This window comes from Thalassophryne amazonica, chromosome 1, assembly GCF_902500255.1.
Source record: "Thalassophryne amazonica chromosome 1, fThaAma1.1, whole genome shotgun sequence".
Classification (NCBI taxonomy): Eukaryota; Metazoa; Chordata; class Actinopteri; order Batrachoidiformes; family Batrachoididae; genus Thalassophryne; species Thalassophryne amazonica.
This window is the reverse complement of record NC_047103.1, coordinates 70,940,700-70,962,055: the sequence shown is the minus strand read 5'-3', so window position 1 is coordinate 70,962,055 and position 21,356 is coordinate 70,940,700. Positions and strand designations below refer to the sequence as shown.

Genomic DNA, 21,356 nt, shown 5'->3' with positions numbered 1-21,356 from the left:
TGCCTCTGGATTGGCAGACTGGGGTGGTGGTCCCTCTGTTTAAGAAGGAGGACCAGAGGGTGTGTTCCAACTACAGGGGGATCACACTCCTCAGCCCCAGTAAGGTCTATTCCAGAGTACTGGAGAGGAGAATTCGACCGATAGTCGAACCTCGGATTCAGGAGGAGCAGTGTGGTTTTCGTCCTGGTTGCGGCACACTGGACCAGCTCTACACCCTCCATCGGGTGCTCAAGGGTTCATGGGAATTTGCCCAACCAGTCCACATGTGTTTTGTGGATCTGGAGAAGACATTCGACCGTGTCCCTCGAGGCACCCTGTGGGGGGTGCTCCGGGAGTACAGGGTCCTTTGCTAAGGGCTATCCGGTCCCTGTACGACTGCAACAAGAGCTTGGTTTGCATTGCCGGTAGTAAGTCAAGCCTGTTTCCAGTGCATGTTGGCCTCTGCCAGGGCTGTCCTTTGTCACCGGTTCTGTTCATGACCTTTATGGACAGAATTTCTAGGCGCAGTCAGGTGTAGAGGGGGTCCGCTTTGGGAACCACAGAATCTCGTCTCTGCTGTTTGTGGACGATGTGGTTCTGTTGGCTTCTTCAAATCAGGACCTTCAGTGTGCACTGGAGTGGTTTGCAGCTGAGTGTGAAGTGTCCTGGATGAAAATCAGCACCTCTAAATCTGAGGCCATGGTTCTCGACCGGAAAAAGGTGCTTTGCCCTCTTCGGGTCGGTGGAGTGTCCTTGCCTCAAGTGGAGGAGTTTAAGTATCTTGGGGTCTTGTTCACGAGAAAGGGATGAATGGAGCGTGAGATCGACAGACGGATCGGTGCAGCGTCTGCAGTGACGCAGTCACTGTATCGGACCGTTGTGGTGAAGAGAGAGCTGAGCAGGGGGGCGAACCTCTCGATTTACTGATCGATCTATGTTCCGACCCTCACCTATGGTCATGAGATTTGGCTCATGACCGAAATAACAAGATCGCGAGTACAAGCGGCCGAGATGAGTTTCCTCCGCAGGGTGGCTGGGCACTCCCTTAGAGATAGGGTGAGGAGCTCGGTCACTTAGGAGGAGCTTTGAGTCGAGCCGCTGCTCCTCCACGTCGAAAGGAGCCAGCTGAGGTGGTTCGGACGCCTCGCTGGAGAGGTGTTCCGGGCACGTCCCATTGGGAGGAGGCCCCGGGGAAGACCAGGACACACTGGAGGGACTACGTCTCGCAGCTGGCTTGGGAACACCTCGGGGTTCCCCCGGAGGAGCTGGGGGAGGTGTGTGTGTGGATTGGGAGGTCTGGGCGGCTTTACTTGAGCTGCTGCCCCCGCGACCCGACCTTGGATGAAGCGGAAGAAAATGGATGGATGGATGGATGATAGTCTCTATAGCCTCTAATGAGCTCCAACTGAGACTGCAAGTAATGAAGCTTTTGGTGAAGCAATTGGCTGAGAGGCTCGTTCAACACTTCAATAAGCCTTCATCTGACTATCACCATTCCATGTTCTTCAGTGAGTCATTAATATGAAATGCTTGCATCAAATTCCCTCTTCCAGCAGATGCTGCAAGTGCACACATTAGTGGTTTTGTAAATACTTGGCTGGATGTACTTTTCTACTTCATCTGCTGGAAGATTATTACCAAGACTCCAGAAGAAAGTCAATCGATCCACAACCAAAGCTCACAAGACATGAACTCATAAGACACAAGCTTACAATACACAAGCTCAAACCCTTAATGAAAAAAAGACAAAAGCTCACATTTTTAAAAAAGATAGAAGTTATTATACAAAAGATCACAAACATAACAAATATTGTGTTGACATGGTTTTCTTCTCAATTTTTACATTTGATGAGTTAATCTTCGAGAGTTGTTCTCACCTTCCAGTTTAACCCCTTAACACCTAAATTTATATAGCTGTATATAAAAAAATGTTTTGTGTGTGTTTTTGCCTTTAAGTAGATGGTAAATAATGTTGAGATTATTCATTTCACTTTTGCACAAAAAATAATAATAATAAATAATAGTAATTTTGCTATTGTGGTAATGACTTTACGTTATAATGTTATAATAACAATAATGGTATGTTGCAAATTTGCAACAACAGGCATAGTGGTCAATTTGGTATGTTGCATATTTGAGTCAAATATTGTAGCATATATGCGACAACAGGCGTTAAGGGGTTAAGGAAGATAATTTTAGAAATGTTTATATTGAGAAGCCTGATTTACATTTTCTCTTTGAAATGGCATAAAGAAATATATTTTTGAAAGCCAGTGTACATATAATATCATGTGATATGTTGTGTATAATAAACACACACACACTCATCTTCAACCGCTTAATCCAATTAAGGGTCTTGGGGGGCTTAAGCCTATCCCAGCAGTCATAGAGCGTGAGGCGGAGTACACCCTGGACAGGACGCCACTCTGTCACAGGGTCACATGTAGACAAACAAAGACATTCACACCTGCACGCACACCTACGGACAATTTAAAGTATCCAGTCCACCTAACCTACGTGTCTTTGAATGTGGGAGAAGGGTGGAGCACCCAGAGAGAACCCACGCACACACGTGTGTGTGTGTGTGTGTGTGTGCGTGTGTGCGCATGTGCGCGTGTGTGTGTGTACCACATAGCATATCAAGGTATATATATTGGGTTAAGACTCATAGCAAAATAAGAAACTTACCCCAGTCCCAGGCTCTCCAGGTGGTCCTGGATTTCCAGCTTCACCTTGTTCACCCTGCGTTTAAACAAATGTCAGTGTCTGCAAAGATACTCATGAAACCTGAAACATGGAATGTATGTTTCCAGAGTATTTATCAGATTGTTTTAACAGGAGGAACTGTAATTCTGTATGATATGACAAATGTTCTGTGCCAGTAGTGGCATTCTGAAGCTGTATTAATATCAGGGATAAGCAGGACGGATTTAAGAGTTTTTACTCTGGAGTCTTGATTGTCATAAACAGACTTCAAAAACTTGCTGCTGCAATGTACAGCATGAGAGTGAGCACACAGTAACTCAGCAGATTCCTTACTGCTCACAGAATGCGATCACAGCATGTAGCAGAGCAGGATGAGCAGAGGTACTTTAAAGATCTTCAACTGTTTTTCACAGATGTAGTACCTCTAAAGTGGCTCTTAAACCTTTGTGTTGTACTACGAACACAGCACTAAAGTTTAAACACAGCTTGTAAGAGACCACCCTCTGCAATGTGTGACTACAAGCCAAAGACAGAGTGGTGATGTGCAGCGAACAACCCCTAAATTTACAAAGAAATCCACAGGCTACATTAAAAATAGATATAATGCAACTGTAATGGATGCTCATGATTGTGTTGTATCATATTAAATATTATGAACATTGAATTTAGTTTGAATATTCTTGCTATCAAAACAAAAAAGCAGATGTTAATATCACATCGGTTGTGGAAATGGGACAAGAATGACTGGGACATTCCCATCACAACAACAAATAACTCCATGTAATGAGTTTCATTTCATTTCATGAGTTTCATTTAACACCCTGTAAAAATTCAATTTGGTAAATGAATACTTCAATTATTCAACAAATGTATTTAAAGCAAAATATAGTTGATGGCTTGGCTGTTTTTTATAAAAAAATGATAGATACTGTATTTAATTTGTGCTGTTGTTGGCCTCTACTTTGTAGGGTCTCTGACAGAAGTTGAACACCAAATGTGTTGAAACTATTGTTTTCCGAGTGCTTTCTTTACGTTTTATAATCCAAAGTCATTTTAACAGCTGCAGTCCAACAATATTTATAGTGCAGCAGTTTGCCAAACGGCAGTAAAATGGATGAGTGTTATCGGAAGTGTTGTAAAAGAGACATTAATACTGTCAAAGCACTAACTCAGACAAATAGGTGAGCCATATCAATGAAACTGCTTGTGGTAACAAAGAGGGCCAAGTGGATGACCTAAAGGAATAAGATGGCAATATTCCATCTGTAACACCCAACATTGCCCCAGGCAGAACACCTTGGTGTGTAGTGTGTGAGCACCTACCTTCTCACCCACAGATCCCATGGGGCCCACACCACCTGGAGGACCTTGTGGACCCTGCAGTATGGAAAGGGAACATCTGAATCATCATTGGAGAGGCCACATGACCATGAAGTGTCCATGTTTTGCAATATCAGATATGAGCTAAATATGTGCATGCCGTTAACATTATAGCACCATAGTAGAATAAAAATACTTCAATCTCATCATTAATTTTATGCTAAAAAGATTCCTTTCAATTACATACATCAGCTCCACTGGGACCCTGAGGACCTCTGGGACCAGGGGGACCAGGAGGCCCCTGCAGAGAAGAAACATATAGAATTGGGTTGTAATACAGTATCACACATTACAAAGAATTTACAAGAGGTAAATCTCCTCTTACCATGGGACCAACATCACCGTTCTCTCCCTTCTCACCAGGAGGTCCAGGAAGCCCCTGAAGACAGGAGAAATTAATGAACAATTTTACTACAAGCAAAGAAAATAGTCATACACACAGTGTTGTTGCATCAAGACACAAGGTTTCTTCACTTCTTAAACATGTTTGTGCTATTAACTATAACAATGTTCCTGGTTGAGATTTGATTAATTATATAGTAATTGCAAATCTCATACATAAATAAATCCAAAGAATTAGTCATCTACAAAAATCTCTTTGTTCATTGTGTTTGGATTTAGTCAACCAGTTTCAACTGTCATGCTAGGAATTAACCCCAAAAACACCATACCAACAGTGAAGTTTGGAGGTGAGAACATCATGGTGTGGGGCTGTGTATCAGTATACGGCACTGGCAAACTTCATATAATTGAAGGAAGGATGACTTGAAAAATCTACCAGAATGGTGAAAATGAAATGAGGATGGACATTTCAGCAAGACCCCAAACACACATCCAAGGAAACTCTCAGATGGTTTCAGAGAATGAAAACAAAGCTGCTAGAATGTCCCAGCCAATCACCTGACTTGAATCCAACAGAAAATCTATAGTAAGAACTAAAGATCAGAATTCAAAGAAGAGATCAACGGAACCTTCAAATTTAAAGACTGTTTGTGTGGAAGAATGCGTCTGTCAGGTTTCGGTCCTGTTTGTGTTCCAGTTTTTATTTGCCCCATTTTCTTTTCGTTCCATTTATCTTTTGTCCTTGGTTTTGGTTCCTTATTGTATTCTTAGTTCACACATGTATTGCATTTTCAGTTATTCATTATTTTCTAGTCTCTGGGTTTATTTTCTTTTTTAGCATTTATTTTCGGTTCAGTCATTTATTGCCTTTTCTGTCATTCATTAGTCTCAGATTTTGTTCCGGGTCTTCATGTAGTCACTGTTTAGTCTCCTTTTCACTTTCTACAGTTTGCTTTGACATGTTTACTGTATTCACGTTTATGTATCACTTCGGGTATCACGTTCGGGTTTTGGTTATGATCAGTAGTTTTCTTGTTTTCCACTTTGTAGACTAGTCACGTTATTTCTTAGTTTGACCCCTTTTGTTTTTCTCACATTAATTATTGTCTGCCTTAAGTACGTCACATTTTCATGTCATAATAATGTAGTCTAGATGAAACAAAAGCATGAATCAGGGTCTCAGCATCAGCCATGTACAGGATGGGGCGTATCCTCGTTATATTTCTCAGATGGAAAAAAGCAGTCTTAGTAACATCCCTGATGTGGAGGTCAAAAGACAATGTGGGATCAAAAATTACCCCAAGGTTCCTCATTTTGTCCATATGATGTATGACACACGAACCCAGGCTGAGCGCCAGCTGGTCAAACTGATGCCGATGTCTCGCTGGACCAAGAACCATCATTTCAGTCTTATCAAAGTTTAAAAGTAGGAAGTTACTAGACATCCAACTTCTCACTGATAGAAGACAGTCCTCAAGGGATTTTATGGGAGTGAGATTTCCGTCAGTTATCGGCATGTACAACTAAGTATCATCAGCATAACAATGAAAGGCAATCCCAAAACTTGAGAATAAACTTGGCTGAATAAACTTTGAGAATAAGTGGAAACTTATTTGTTTCCATTTCTTTGTATGTATGGATTACCTGGGTTGTTCCTGACATCTGGTGAAAATTTCATGTCAATAACACCTTTAGAAAAATATTTACAAAGAAAAATGGTAAAACAATGCTTGTTTTACCCATTGTATATGGCTAGGGAATAAAACAACATTTAAAAAAAGGAACTGCTGTTTGTGCAAATCAAGGAAGAAATTACCAGACAGATCTCTGTTACTGTTCAACATACTGTTATGTATGAGACAATGAAATCTCATATATTTTATGAATACTGTGTTTTTTTCACATAACCTACATTCACTTCATTAGGCCACTTTATTAGGTAAATGAACTGCATTTAAATAGTGCTATTCCATCTGGATCAGACACTCAAAGCGCTTTACACATCAATGACTCACATTCACCCCAGTGTGAGGCTGCTGCCATGCTAGACGCCCACTACACACCGGGAGCAACTAATGGATCAAGGACCTTGCCCAAGGGCCCTTTGTGATTTTCAGGTCAGGCTGGGATTTGAACTGGTCCTCTGGTCTCAAGCCCAATGCTTTAACCACTAGACAATCACCTCCCCTAAGAGGTGATTAGGTACACCTGTTCAATTGCTTGTTAACACAAATAGCTAATTAACCAATCACATAACAGCAACTCAATGCATTTAGACATCTAGATGTCATGTAGATGACTTTCTGAAGTTCTAACTGAGCATCAGAATGGGGAAGTAAGGGTATTTAAGTGACTTTGAATGTGGCATGGTTGTTGGTGCCAGACAGGCTGATCTGAGTATTTCAGAAACTGTTGATCTACTGGGATTTTCACGCACAACCATCTCTAGGATTTACAAAGAATAGTCTAAAAAAGAGACCATATCCAGTGAGTGTGGATGTGGGACTTGAGGGACCCCCCCACCCCTCCCATGGAGTTCCTCAAGGCTCCATTCTAGGTCCTATTTTTTTTGTTTTGCACATGTTGCCTCTCGATGGTATCTTTCAAAAATACTAAATATCTTTCCATTGCTTTGCCAATAATGAGAGTGGGGTGGTGGCCAAGTGGTTAATGCACTTGGTTTCAGTGCAGAAGGTTCTGGGTTCAAATCCCACCCCGCCACATTTCTCCATGTAATGTGGAGTTGCATCAGGAAGGGCATCCGGCCTATGCCAATGCAACATGCAGAGCCACCTCGGATTTGCTGTGGCGACCCCGAGTACAAACAAGGGAGCAGCCGAAGGGACTTACTTTTTGCTTTGCCAATAATGTCCAAATTTACCTGCCGCTAAGGTCGTTAGGCAATGACCCAATGCAGCCATTTGGATTGCTTGAGTGAGGTGAAATCTTAACTTATTAAATCTTAATGAATCCAAGATGGAGGTTATCCTGTTTGGGGGGAGCACTTCCACAGCCTGATGTCCTGGGTCCCCTGGTTCCAACATTCACTCCTGCAGGAGGAACCATGGGGTGATTTTTGACAGCCATTTTAAATGTGATAGGTAGATCAGTGCTGTTGTTAGAACAAGTTTCTTCCAACTCTGTCTCCTTGCCAAGTCCAAGCCATATTTGTCTAGGATTGACCTTGAGAAGGTTATCCACGCCTTGTCACAAGTAGACTAGATTATTGTAACTCTCTGTAGGTTGGGTGGATGAGACCTCTCTAAACTGCCTTCAGCTTATTCAGAACACTGCTGCTCGTCTTCTTTCAGGAAAGAAAAAGTCCGACCACATTACGCCAGCCTTGGCTACTCTTCACTGGCTTCGGGTCTGTTGCTTGGTTGATTTAAACTTCTTTTAATTGTTTTTAAAGCCCTCAATGGTGTGGCCCCAGTGTATCTTCGGAGCTTCTTTTCTTACACCCCAACCACAGCCTTAAGGTCTTGTGACCAACTGCTGCTGGAGGTGCCTAAAACCAGATTAAAGACAAGAGGTGACAGAGCCTGTGCAGCGGCTGCCCCAGGCTCTGGAATAGTCTCCCCTTAATGTTAGATCATCCCTGTCCCAAGAGACTTTTAAAGCCTCTTTAAAAACCTATTTCTTTTCTCTGGCGTTTCCCTAAATGAGCGATTACGTCTCTGTTTCACCTTAGCATTTCTTCTGTTTTTCCTGTTATTTAATGCTGACAAATTATACCTTATTGTAGTCTTTCAGTAGCATGGCCCAAGCAGAGGTCACCCCTTTGAGTCTGGTCTGCAACACCTTGTTGAATCTATGCCATGAAAATTAAGGCAGTTCTGAAGGGAACAGAGGTCCAACTCGGTACTAGCACGGGGTACCTAATAAAGTGTCTGTGAGCGTATGCAAAAATACATGGAAACAAACTAACACAGAAATCCTCCAAGTAGAAAGCTAATGTTAAAATGATCAGACTAATCTGTTCCCATCTTGCTTTTCCATAATGGAGCCAGTCTCACATGAGAAATGGACATTCCTTTTTTATATTCTAGTAAAGCCTTGGATGTTTTCATCTGTTGTTCTGCCTCCAGCTTCACAAATGTGAGATATTACTCATATCTCTTTGCTCTGCTTTTCATAGTTGCACATTCATCTCGTTCATTCATGTTAAATGACGAGCGTGATGAAGACCTCTTAAGTGCCTTGGACATGTGGGGTCTACGTGGGAGAAATAACAGGGTTAGAGTGAAAACTGGGAAGTGTCCTGCTTAATAACTGCCAAGTCAGTGTGAACACTGACTTGGAAATTGTAGTCCATTTTACTAGGATGCTGCTTTTCACTTCATTTGTCTTTTGAACATTTAGTCATTGTAACAACTGTACTCAATGGACCTGATTTACTAAAGGTTTGGGTGTGTAGCAATGTGTGAAAACAATGTAGCCCCCCCCCCCCCCCCCCAAAAAAAAAAACAAGCTGATTTACTAACGGTGTGCACTGAAGACTGTGTCTTGTAAATGTGCAAAATAGTGCATATTCTATCGATTTATGCAATTTGGGGTTTGTCCATCTGAGTGGGCAAAATTGCAGGTGTTGAACAAGTAAATGCAAAGGTGAGGTTTGCTCATGGAACACAAATTATAAAGGTTTAAAAGCAACTTTAGGGCTAACATGGTGGGCCTGATTTACTAAGTTCCTAGATAACAAGGAATAAAATTACGTGGGCATTCTAAACTTTTGTGAATTGGGGTGGAGACAGTTTTGCAAGTGATATACTAAAGGCCCCCTGACATGAGCATGTCTTTGATTCATGCACTAGCACGGCCTGTGTCATGCTGGGGAGTAAACTTGTCTTTAACGGGTGCAGACAGGCGCGAGAGAATTTTGAAATGTTCAAAAAATCTTTCACGCATAAATGTGCTACGTGGCGCGATCTAATCGGCAACACGATGTGCAGCTTGTCAACTTGAGTAAAGAAGAAGTGAACAGAGCGAGTGGTGACATCAGCAGATCGCATCAGAGCGCAGCTCGTCTGAAGGATTATAACAAGAAGTTAAATCTGTTATAAACATATTTTAACAGCTACAGACAAGAAGGAAAGAACATGCAACTGTTTTACCAAGCCATGACAATGACATGAGATGACAACGTCATCTTTTATTTTCTTGTCTTTTAAACTTGTTTTATGTCACAGTCAAACATGGCACGTGATGCTCAGCGTAACAGTGACAGCTCAGCTGACCGGGCTGACGTGCAGTGCCTGTGATCACGGTGTAACGTCCCGAATGAATATGATATTACAGATGGTAATCCACTTCATGTGTGAGAGGATGCACCTGTATTACCATGTTATCATGGCTAGACCCCGTCCACATGGCCGCATTCAGCATCAACGCATCACAGAGATGTCCTGACGCAGCCCCTGTGATCGTGGTATATTGTTCAGAATGAACATGTAATCACACATCCATTGTCAGTCCACCTCATGTGTCAGAGGATATACCTGTATTATCATGTTCTCATGGCTGATGGACCCCGTCCAGGCAGCCGCAGTGAGCGCCAATGCATCACGAACATGTACTGACTCGCTGTGACACATGGTGTATTTTGTGTGATTGCACAATGTTCACATGTAGTGCACATGATGAAGGTGTGCCACAGACTTTGGGCATTACAATATTTCTTTTGTGCACCCAGAACAGGCTGCCAGGGGTGGGGGGGGGACATCCAGAACTTATGACTTTCAGATCAAAGATGGATTAATACTTATCATAATATGATCAGGTTCCTGTGGTGTGCAGGTGGTGCCCCTTTTGAGGAATTTCATTATATTTCATATTTAATTCAATATTGTTTTAATTTATATCAGTTACATTTTCTGGTGCTCCAGTATGAGGCGATTCATTACACTACACAGTCCTCGTTGATCACTTAGTAACTCAGCATGCATTGTGTATTTGCAAGTGCAATGGTGTTTGTGCATGTTTTTACACATGCAAACCTTTAGTAAATTGAGTCCTGTGTCTGGAATTTATCACTTTTGAAAAACCTTAGTGCTAACTGTTCCAGTGTTGCGCGATCAACTCAGACATGCACAAACATGATCCAAACTTATTCCCTTGAACTGTTTGGGTATGCATTTCTTTATTTTCCCTCAATAATCTTTAACACAGAAAACATCTTAATTAAACATTCATTTATAGTGGCCATGCATGAGGGCTGATGATTTTCATTTTATATCAAATCCTCTCCAGTTATGTGAAGATGAAGAGAATATATTGATAACGCATTGACTTCAGGTGCCATTGAAAGCACACCTGTTGTTGTAACATGCCTTTGAAGGTCACTGTCTTAAACCAACAGTGTAATAATAATATTCCACAGTATCCAGACACATCAATCCCTCATGAGCCAGATTCAATCCAGATTACTTTACAGCTAGATCATGTTCAGACTTGTCTTTCAAATCTGACATCCTACACACACATCCAAACAAAATACTGCTCATGCTGAATCCAAGCTGTATGCATGCACACGTGTGTGTTTAGGGTGCTGCTGCTTGTCGAGTGGTAGGGACAACTGGGTGTTTTATTTACAGATGAGGAATAACGGATTGATGGATTACTGATGGATTATTTAAATTTGGCGAAACACCTGGATTTAAACAGGTAACATAAATTTGTGTGATATTTCAGAAAGGAATTAATTTATAACATCACAAAACATTAACTTTTTAAGTTTACATCATCATCCTGCAGTCTGCAGCTGCAGACAACAGAAATTCTGCTGTAACCACCGCTGTGACGGTTTTCTGACACTGTCACCTGAATGAGCATGTGCATGTGTGTTTCTGTGTGGCTATAAGATGTCGCAGAGAAACAATGTTGGTTTTCCTGGAGAAGACACTGTGGTTGCATGGACATAGTTTGACGTCATGGTCACGAGCTAGCCGGATTCAAGCCACATTTGCATTCAGACCACAATGAAGCCTGCTCAAATCCCACTCCAATCCAGATCTCACTGAGCCAGATTTGAGGTTTTCTCTGAATCTGAATGGCTTAAATCCAATTTGCGCCTCTCAGATTCAGAAAAACCCATCTGGCTTGAATGAGATTCACCCCATATCTCACTCAAGCCAGGTTACAAACCCCAGTCTGAATGGGGTCTTAATTCAGCAGCAAAAGGTTCATCAACCCAAAGTACAAAAGTTTGGAATGCTGACTCAGTTTACCACTCATTATATGGGATCTTATTAAATCAGATTTATTAAGATCCAGTGGTTGCTTTGCTCCATCATTTCTGTCTTTGCATGTTTAATAATTCCTTGTTTTGTTATTGCTTCTTTTTATTTATTTATTTATTTTATTTTATTTTTTTGGTATAGCCAAGCACCTCACTGGGTCTGGTCTGCTTAAGCTTTCTTCCTACAAAAAAAAAAAAAAAAAAAGACAACAAAACCAAACAAATTTGACGCACTGTTGTCAATGTGCTTGATCAGGGAGCGGGTTAGGGTTAGCAGCAACTTGGGACATATGTGCAGCAACTTGGGACATATATTATGATTGGGTGATATGTAAATAAAATAATTGAATTAAATTGTATTGCCTTTGAAATCCCTACATGTACTTCATCCAAACCCGTCTTCATCCCACCAAGGAAAAAACACTGTTTTTATTGAATATTCCCTTCAATCACAAGTGTGAATTTTCATGACCCTCTATATACAGTAAGTACATACATCGCTACATGCTGATGCATCCCGTGCTGGGAAATCTCATCTGTGCAAAGCACTGAGATCGTTAGCGGTGCTGCTAATTATACAGAATGGTACATGTGCTCACTGAGGACCTATTGTCACAGGTCAGTTGATGAAAGGAATGTAGTCATGATGGGTCGTGAAATACATACAATTAAAAGTCCATTGCCAACAATCCTTTTAACACAGGACAGAACCACATAATGATTCACATTAGCTTCATCAAGACATGACCCTAATTCCTGTAGTAAACTCTCAACATGTTCTGTTTAAGAAATTGATTACTCGTTGAGTAAATTGATGACAGTTAATTATGAAGAAATAGCCTCACACCGTAGGGACGGCCCTGTGTCATTAGATTATAATGGTTCAGGTTTGTTGGAGTACAGAGTAATTTAGCTCAGATGACTTTTACATGACTTTATAAAAAGAGTTAAGCAATATGATGAGGTTAGTTGTTTTATTTTGGTTTTGAACCTGTTTGTATTTGCATGGATAAAAGATGGATGTGAGGTGCAAATTTTCAAATGAGACAGCACAAAGCAGGTTTTTGGTATTCTGGTTGAATGTGTGATTTTAGATGTTGGATGGATGGAAACATTTTTCTATCAAGAAAATGTGTTACTTGTGTGTGATGATGTGATGTTACTTCATACCTCTTGTGTTTCAAATACTGTATCATTCCCCCCACCCACCCCTCACACCCATGAATTAACAAATCCCAAGAGTGAATGTGCAGAATGTTTTGGTCATTTTAGTGGAATTACTGATTTTTGACAACCAACTGTGTACATTTTGGCAGACAAAACAATTGGAATGGAAATGTTGTATGCTGTCATAGTCATGTTATAGAACGTTGTGACCCACTGGGAAGAGGTTTTTGAGCATGTTCAAAAATTGTGATGTTGAAATGCATCATGATCCACAAAATGTGAGTAAATGGGAGTTAACTTGTGTGGATAGGGGTAATGTGCATCTTGAAATAAATTATTGCTGCTTGATTATAGAGGTGATTGCTGAATTATTTTTATGCTGCGCTGCAATGAAATAACAAAATGAAATTGATGCTGCAGCACACAGTGTGCAATTTCATTGACTGGAGTGGGCAGTGACCAGTGGTGGGCACAGCTAACCAAAAAGTTAACTGCGATAACCACTAATCCGCTAACTGACAAGTTAACTTTTATAATGCTAAACCGATAAACTGTTAAAAAATTTAGCGGAAGCTACAGCTAACCGCTAACTTTTAGTATTGACTCCAGTACACTGTCAGCTACTAACAAGCCAGTTTTGAGTTTAAGCAAAATCCGGATGGGTTGGGTTGGGTCAAAATCCATAGAACCATGCCATCTACTGGATGTAAAACCAACACACATGTTAGAGTAACTTGTGTGTTAGTTTTTACAAATAAATAAACCAACCAAGCAGTAATGTAGCAGAGGCTCATTTTCCTTAATGCCTTTTTGGCATCGTGTGTTGTTAATGCTCAAACCTGTCAGAATTAGTGCATTACTTTAAAATTAAATCATATGTGCAATATTTTTCACTTTGTAAAAATGACAGAGTTGACGTTAATTTGATAAACTGTCCATAAATACTTTGGTTTATAAATAAAACCATGAGCGAATACTGCTTTGCTTTTGATGTCTCCTACCACATGTCTGGGGCACTGCATGTTGACTGTAATGACTTTTTTGTAACAGCCTCAACAGCCAGGCCCCTTCTGCTGATGTAGAGTTGAGCTGAGCCCCTCACAGCTGCCTGACTGCTGCAAAACACGTAAGACAGGAACTAACATGCATGATTTCAGGATTTATAACTTTTTTTTCCCCTGTCTGCATATCTAGTAATGGTAAATGCCTCACTGGCAGAAACCATTATGAACATTAATACGCATATATGCAATTTATTCTTGCAAGACAGAAGGTATGTAGTGAATGAGTGAATGTGGTGTGTGTGTGAGACCCCCATCCGCCCTTCCTGATCAGCCTACACATCCTACTCAAGCCAACCGACAGCTTCTATCAGGAAAGGCCGACCACCCAAAACGACACAAAGACAGACAAGAACGAGAGACAAGTGGTGAAGACAATAACTGGCAAAGCTTCTGGGGAAAACCTGGTCTTGTTAGGAGAGACGGCATCCATCCCAACTTTAGATGGAGCGCTCTCATTTCTAGAAATCTGGCCAATTTTCTTAAATTCCTCCAAACGGGACTATCAGGGTTTGGGACCAGGAAGCAGAGTTTGTAGTCTTACACACCTCTCTGCAGCTTCTCTCCCCCTGCCATCCCCTCATTACCCCATCCCCGTAGAGCGGTGCCTGCTCCCAGACCACCAATAACCAGCAAAAATCTATTTAATCATAAAAATTCAAAAAAGAAAAAATAATATAGCACCTTCAACTGCACCACAGACTAAACAGTTAAATTGTAGTCTATTAAACATAGGTCTCTCTCTTCTAAGTCCCTGTTAGTAAATGATATAATAATTGATCAACATATTGATTTTTCTGCCTTACAGAAACCTGGTCACAGCAGGTAATATGTTAGTTTAAATGAGTCAACACCCCGAGTCACACTAACTGCCGAATGCTCATAGCACGGGCGAGGTTGGAGGATTACAAGCAATCTTCCCATTCCAGCTTATCAGTTAAGCAAAAACCCAGACATAGCTTTAATGTATTTGAAGCTTGACTCTTAGTCTTGTCCATCCAAATTGGAAGTCCCAAAAACCAGTTTTATTTGTTTATTATCTATCGTCCACCTGGTCGTTACTGTGAGTTTCTCTGTGAATTTTCAGACCTTTTGTCTGACTTAGTGCTTAGCTCAGATAAGATAATTATAGTGGGCGATTTTAACATCCACAAAGATGCTGAGAATGACAGCCTCAACACTGCATTTAATCTATTATTAGACTCAATTGGCTTCTTCCTCAAAATGTAAATGAGTCACCCACCACTTTAATCATATCTTAGATCTTGTTCTGACTTATGGTATGGAAATTGAAGACTTAACAGTATTCCCCTGAAAACTCCCTTCTGTCTGATCATTTCTTAATAACATTTAATTACTCTGATGGACTACCCAGCAGTGGGGAATAAGTTTCATTACACTAGAAGTCTTTCAGAAAGCGCTGTAACTAGGTTTCAGAGATGATTCCTTCTTTATGTTCTCTAATGCCATATACCAACACAGTGCAGAGTAGCTACCTAAACTCTGTAAGTGAGGTAGAGTATCTCGTCAATAGTTTTACATCCTCATTGAAGACAACTTTGGATGCTGTAGCTCCTCTGAAAAAGAGAGCTTTAAATCAGAAGTGCCTGACTCCGTGGTATAACTCACAAACTCGCAGCTTGAAGCAGATAACCCGTAAGTTGGAGAGGAAATGGCGTCTCACTAATTTAGAAGATCTTCACTTAGCCTGGAAAAAGAGTCTGTTGCTCTATAAAAAAGCCCTCCGTAAAGCTAGGACATCTTACTACTCATCACTAATTGAAGAAAAATAAGAACAACCCCAGGTTTCTTTTCAGCACTGTAGCCAGGCTGACAAAGAGTCAGAGCTCTATTGAGCCGAGTATTCCTTTTAACTTTAACTAGTAATGACTTCAGACTTTCTTTGCTAATAACATTTTAACTATTAGAGAAAAAATTACTCATAACCATCCCAAAGACGTATCGTTATCTTGGCTGCTTTCAGTGATGCCGGTATTGGTTACACTCTTCTCTCAGATTGTTCTGCTCTGAGTTATTTTCATTAGTTACTTCATCCAAACCCCTCAACATGTCTATTAGACCCCATTCCTACCAGGCTGCTCAAGGAAGCCCTACCATTGTTTGATGCTTCGATCTTAAATATGATCAATCTATCTTTATTTAGTTGGCTATGTACCACAGGCTTTTAAGGTGGCAGTAATTAAACCATTGACTTAACAACAGCCATCACTTGACCCAGCTAACTTAGCTAATACATAGGCCAATCCCAACTTCCTTTTCTCTCAAAATTCTTGAAAGGTAGTTGTAAACAGCTAACTGATCATCTGCAGAGGATGGTTTATTTGAAGAGTTTCAGTCAGGTTTTCGAATTCATCATAGTACAGAAACAGCATTAGTGAAGGTTACAAATGATCTTCTTATGGCCTCAGACAGTGGACCTCATCTCTGTGCTTGTTCTGTTAGACCTCAGTGCTGCTTTTGATACTGTTGACCATACAGAGATTAGGCATGCATAGGTATTAAAGGCACTGCGCTGCGGTGGTTTGAATCATATTTATCTAATAGAATACAATTTGTTCATGTAAATGGGGAATCTTCTTCACAGACTAAGGTCAATTATGGAGTTCCACAAGGTTCTGTGCTAGGACCAATTTTATTCACTTTATACATGCTTCCCTTAGGCAGTATTATTAGACAGCATTGCTTAAATTTTCATTGTTACGCAGATGATACCCAGCTTTATCTATCCATGAAGCCAGAGGACACACACCAATTAGCTAAACTGCAGGATTGTCTTACAGACATAAAGACATGGATGACCTCTAATTTCCTGCTTTTAAACTCAGTATAAACTGAAGTTATTGTACTTGGCCCCACAAATCTTAGAAACATGTGGTCTAACCAGATCCTTACTCTGGATGGCATTACCCTGACCTCTAGTAATACTGTGAGAAATCTTGGAGTCATTTTGATCAGGATATGTCATTCAAAGCGCATATTAAACAAATAGTAGGACTGCTTTTTTTGCATTTACGCAATATCTCTAAAATTAGAAAGGTCTTGTCTCAGAGTGATGCTGAAAAACTAATTCATGCATTTATTTCCTCTAGGCGGACTATTGTAATTCATTATTATCAGGTTGTCCTAAAAGTTCCTGAAAAGCCTTCAGTTAATTCAAAATGCTGCAGCTAGAGTACTAACGGGGACTAGAAGGAGAGAGCATATCTCACCCATATTGGCTTCTCTTCATTGGCTTCCTGTTAATTCTAGAATAGAAATTTAACATTCTTCTTCTTACTTATAAGGTTTTGAATAATCAGGTCCCTCTATCTTAGGGACCTCATAGTACCATATCACCCGGGCCCCACAGGCCCAGAGCAGGGCCAGGGGACCACGGCAAAACGGCGAGGCAGACCCCTACTGTACGACCCCCTAAAATGTGCAAAGATTAAGTGTTGCATTAAAAGCAAGGCAAGAGACAGCAGGCAGACTGCCGTGGGTGGCCACGGCACACCGCTGTCCACAGCCAGCCCTGCAAACCCACCACCACCTAGTGACCCCGACTCTAAATTGGTGAAGGTGTTTACTAAACGTGTAGAAGGAAGGTGAGTGCATTAAAATTGCAAGGCAGGGGTGGCGGATGGAGATCGCAGTGGAAGGCTGCAGTGCACAGCTGTGCCACAGACTGCCCTGCAAACCCATCCCCAACACCCTATCGCAAATCATGTGACCCTACATGTGCTATTTACAACCCAATATGATGTGCGTGCAGGTGCTAACCTGGTGAAGTGCATTAAAAGGGTGTGACACATGAGGCCCAACCCCAAGCAGCAGGTGGAGGGAGAGGCGCGGCAAGGGGAGGAGGCCACCCATGCCGGCCCCACGGGCCCCCAGCCCAACACCAGATCCGGTGTAGGTGCCAGGGTAACCATGGGATGGGGGGAGGCGGGCAGTCCCGGAGGAGCACCGGAGGCCAGGGAGGAGCAAACCAACAGGGGGGACAGGGGGCCAGGGAGCCGCAGATGGACGGGCCACCCCGCCCAGAGGTCCCCGAACGAGGGAAGGTGCAGGATGAGACCCCGGAGCGGCAGGGGCAGCCGAGGAGCAGAGGGGAGACAGGCGGGCCCCACAAACCCAGAGGGAGAGGCCGGGGTACGGGGGGCCACGCACACCCGAGCCCCGGGGAGAGGCACCACCCCCGCCCAGGCACCGGACCTCAACCCACCAATGGTAGAGCAGACAGACCCAACTGAAAAGGAACAAGCCGTAACACTGCATCCGTAAATGCATCATGATAGCACCCTTCTGGTATATACCGCAATGTTGTGGGATTACTTATCACTGCCATGCTGATGATAGTTGGACATGCCGATAACTGCTGGTCATCTCATACACATAAATAATTTAGAGGACTGCCTTGCTTCATTGAAAAGCTGGATGTCTAGCAATTTCTTACTTTTAAATTCAGAGAAGACTGAAATGATGGTCCTTGGTCCAATGAGACATCGACATCAGTTTGACCAGCTAACGCTTAACTTAGGGCCCCTTCACACATAGTACGAATAAGTACAATCAGGGCTAATCACAGTGAAACAGCCTGCACAAAAACACCCCCCCCCACGTGCCACATGTGTAGGGGGGGAGCAGGGGGAGCATGACACTCTCGCTGATGTGTGTGTTGCTTTTTGTAACACCACACTCATGGGGGCACTTAAACAAATTCACATCCAGCTCAAAATTGATCATCTGCTGACTATTTTCATGCTAACAGCGCGAAAGGCCACACATTTTCTAAGTGCCAAGCCAGTGGTGTTAGATGTTCATGTGTGTCAGCTGGAATTTGTCCGACAACTGCCGCAAGAGGGATCAAATGGGCTCTCACAGAGCACACTTTGTCTTTCAGCCACTGGTGTGCGCATATAGTTGCAGCAACAGGTTTACAAGGCGTTTGGAGGCAGCGCCGATTTTACACGTATTGCATACGATTCCTGCTTCATGCGCAATTTGGCCACATTTGTGCTATTTCTGAAGTGCCCTTAGACTTGTGTGTCATACACCACTCTGAAAAAGTGAGGAACCTTGGGGTGATATTTGATCCCATGTTGTCTTTTGACCTACACATCAGATAAATCACTGGGGCTACTTTCTTCCACCTTCGTAACAGTGAAGATTCATCTGATCCTGTTATGGCTGATGCAGAGACTCTGATCCATTCATTTGTCTCTTCTAGATTGGACCACATTACACTGATTTTGGCCTCCCTTCATGACTTCCTGTCTCTGCGAGGTCTGATTTTAAGGTACCGCTATTAATTTATGAGATTATTTATGGATTTGCAACCTCCCTACCTAGCTGACCTAATTACACCCTATGTATTGGCCCATGCTCTGCGTTTCTAGGGTGCAGGACTACTTTCTGTCCCTAAGGTTAAAAAAAGTCAGCAGGCCACAGAACCTTCCTTGCGGAATGATCTCCCTGCAGAGATAAAACAGTCAGATTGCATAGCGGCATTCAATTCCAGATTAAAGGTGCATCTATTCTCCCTTTCGTATGGCTAGCATACAGGTGTAGTATGGAACTAATCTATATTTAATCTATATTTTGTATTAATCTATATTTTGTATTATATTGTAGCTTATGAAAAGCCACTTCTAACAGGGTTTTGACCTTGAAACTTTTTTCAAAGGTAAATATTTGTGGAATTGGAAGTGTTAGGGGAGGTTGTGTTTTACAGGTGCAGTGCTCCAGTGAGCAATGAAATAGGTCTCTGCCTCACAACATCTAAATTCTGTGTCTGTTAGTGAAGCACAAGGCTAGCTGCCGGAGATCCCCTTAGCCATCTCTCTGCTTCCTGTTGATTTACTGCTGGTGAATTAATGCGTCAGGTGCAGTTATTTCCAGCTGACTGATTCTGCTCTTTTTCTCTCTGTCCAAGGCACTGACAACACCAATGACTGATTCTGGCCCTGCACCCCAGGAGGCCAGAATGACCTCAGGATGCCACGCCTGTTGTATCACCGGCTGGTCCTGCTGGGGGGTTCCCATGATGCACTGAGTGTTTCTTTCTCTTTTTGCTCTGTATGCACCACTCTGCATTTAATCATTAGTGATTGATCTCTGCTCCCCTCCACAGCATGTCTTTTTCCTGGTTCTCTCCCTCAGCCCCAACCAGTCCCAGCAGAAGACTGCCCCTCCCTGAGCCTGGTTCTGCTGGAGGTTTCTTCCTGTTAAAAGGGAGTTTTTCCTTCCCACTGTCGCCAAGTGCTTGCTCACAGGGGGTTGTTTTTACCGTTGGGGTTTTTCCATAATTATTGTATGGCTTTGCCTTACAATATAAAGCGCCTTGGGGCAACTGTTTGTTGTGATTTGGCGCTATATAATAAAATTGATTTGATTTTGATTTGATGGTTCATTATACATCAGTACTCTTTTTGACTCTCCCTCGAGGTTGAGGATGATGGTCTTCCATTTTTAGAGGCTGATGTGGATGATGAGTCTAAATTTGAATGTGACCTGGACAGAAAGGTTTGTGCTTTTGTTCTTGCCCCTCTCTTTTTTCCATGTGCTTCCACCTGAATTGTTCAAAGTAATCCACTCTTTGAATAATCTGTTAACATTAATGTTGAAGCCTTTGCTACACATTCTCACACCCAACTTCCCTTTTGTGTCATTTAGTGACATGCGGTGAGACACTTTTTTTTATTTCTCTTTGATAACAGACATAATAGGCTCCCATCTGTCCCACTACGTTGTGTCGTGACCTACAAAACAGGTGGGTATGAATTTTATATATTTGGTAGAGAATATTGCAGGAAATGTTTAGTTACTTTTCACATGCAATATCTGAGTATATTAATGAGTAATTTCGACTTTAATTCATTGTTTACATTTTAAGAATATCCGCTAAGCCTCTATCTGAACGAACCAGTTGATTACAAGCAATTGGCCAATGACAATTGCCATAACACAGCACTTCAGTGACATGTGGTGACAACATGGCTGCCTACAGTGAACAGGATGAGTCATCTTTAGATGAACAAAAAGTGTATTTTATATGTATCTTCCCATCCAAAAGTAGTGCCATTTTCAGAGAAGATGTGCATGTTTTTAGAATACGTTCCAAAATGGAAGGCTTTGGAAGGTGCGCAATAAGAAATTTCAAGAAGTTATGTTGCTCAACACCTGGCCATATCAGCAGATTTCCGTAATAATAATAGTAATAATGGTAAACCTAAAAGCATCAAAGGTAAAGCAGAGGCTGCAACTTCTATATGTAGGTAGGATTAATACAACCCCAGTTCCAGTGAAGTTGGGACGTTGTATAAAATGTAAATAAAAACAGAATACAATGATATGCAAATCTCTTTAACCTATAATCAATAAAAAAAACACCAGAAAGACAAGCTATTTAATGTTGAAACTGGTAAACTTGTATTGTTTTTGTGCAAATATTTGCTTTTGACATGGATACCTGCAACACATTT

General features: G+C 41.8%; 1 protein-coding gene across 4 annotated transcripts in view; it reads right to left on the bottom strand.

The window, feature by feature from the left end:
• The window catches only part of col11a1a (collagen, type XI, alpha 1a), a 363,765-nt gene that overhangs the window by 59,508 nt on the left and 282,901 nt on the right, over positions 1 to 21,356 (bottom strand). For all 4 annotated transcript variants that reach the window (XM_034171602.1, XM_034171606.1, XM_034171594.1 and 1 more), the window contains 4 exons: positions 4,391 to 4,444; positions 4,253 to 4,306; positions 4,009 to 4,062; positions 2,668 to 2,721 (listed from right to left, as the gene is read on the bottom strand). In XM_034171602.1, coding sequence (XP_034027493.1) covers positions 2,668 to 2,721; positions 4,009 to 4,062; positions 4,253 to 4,306; positions 4,391 to 4,444 — 216 coding nt within the window. The remainder of the gene's footprint in view (positions 1 to 2,667; positions 2,722 to 4,008; positions 4,063 to 4,252; positions 4,307 to 4,390; positions 4,445 to 21,356) is intronic.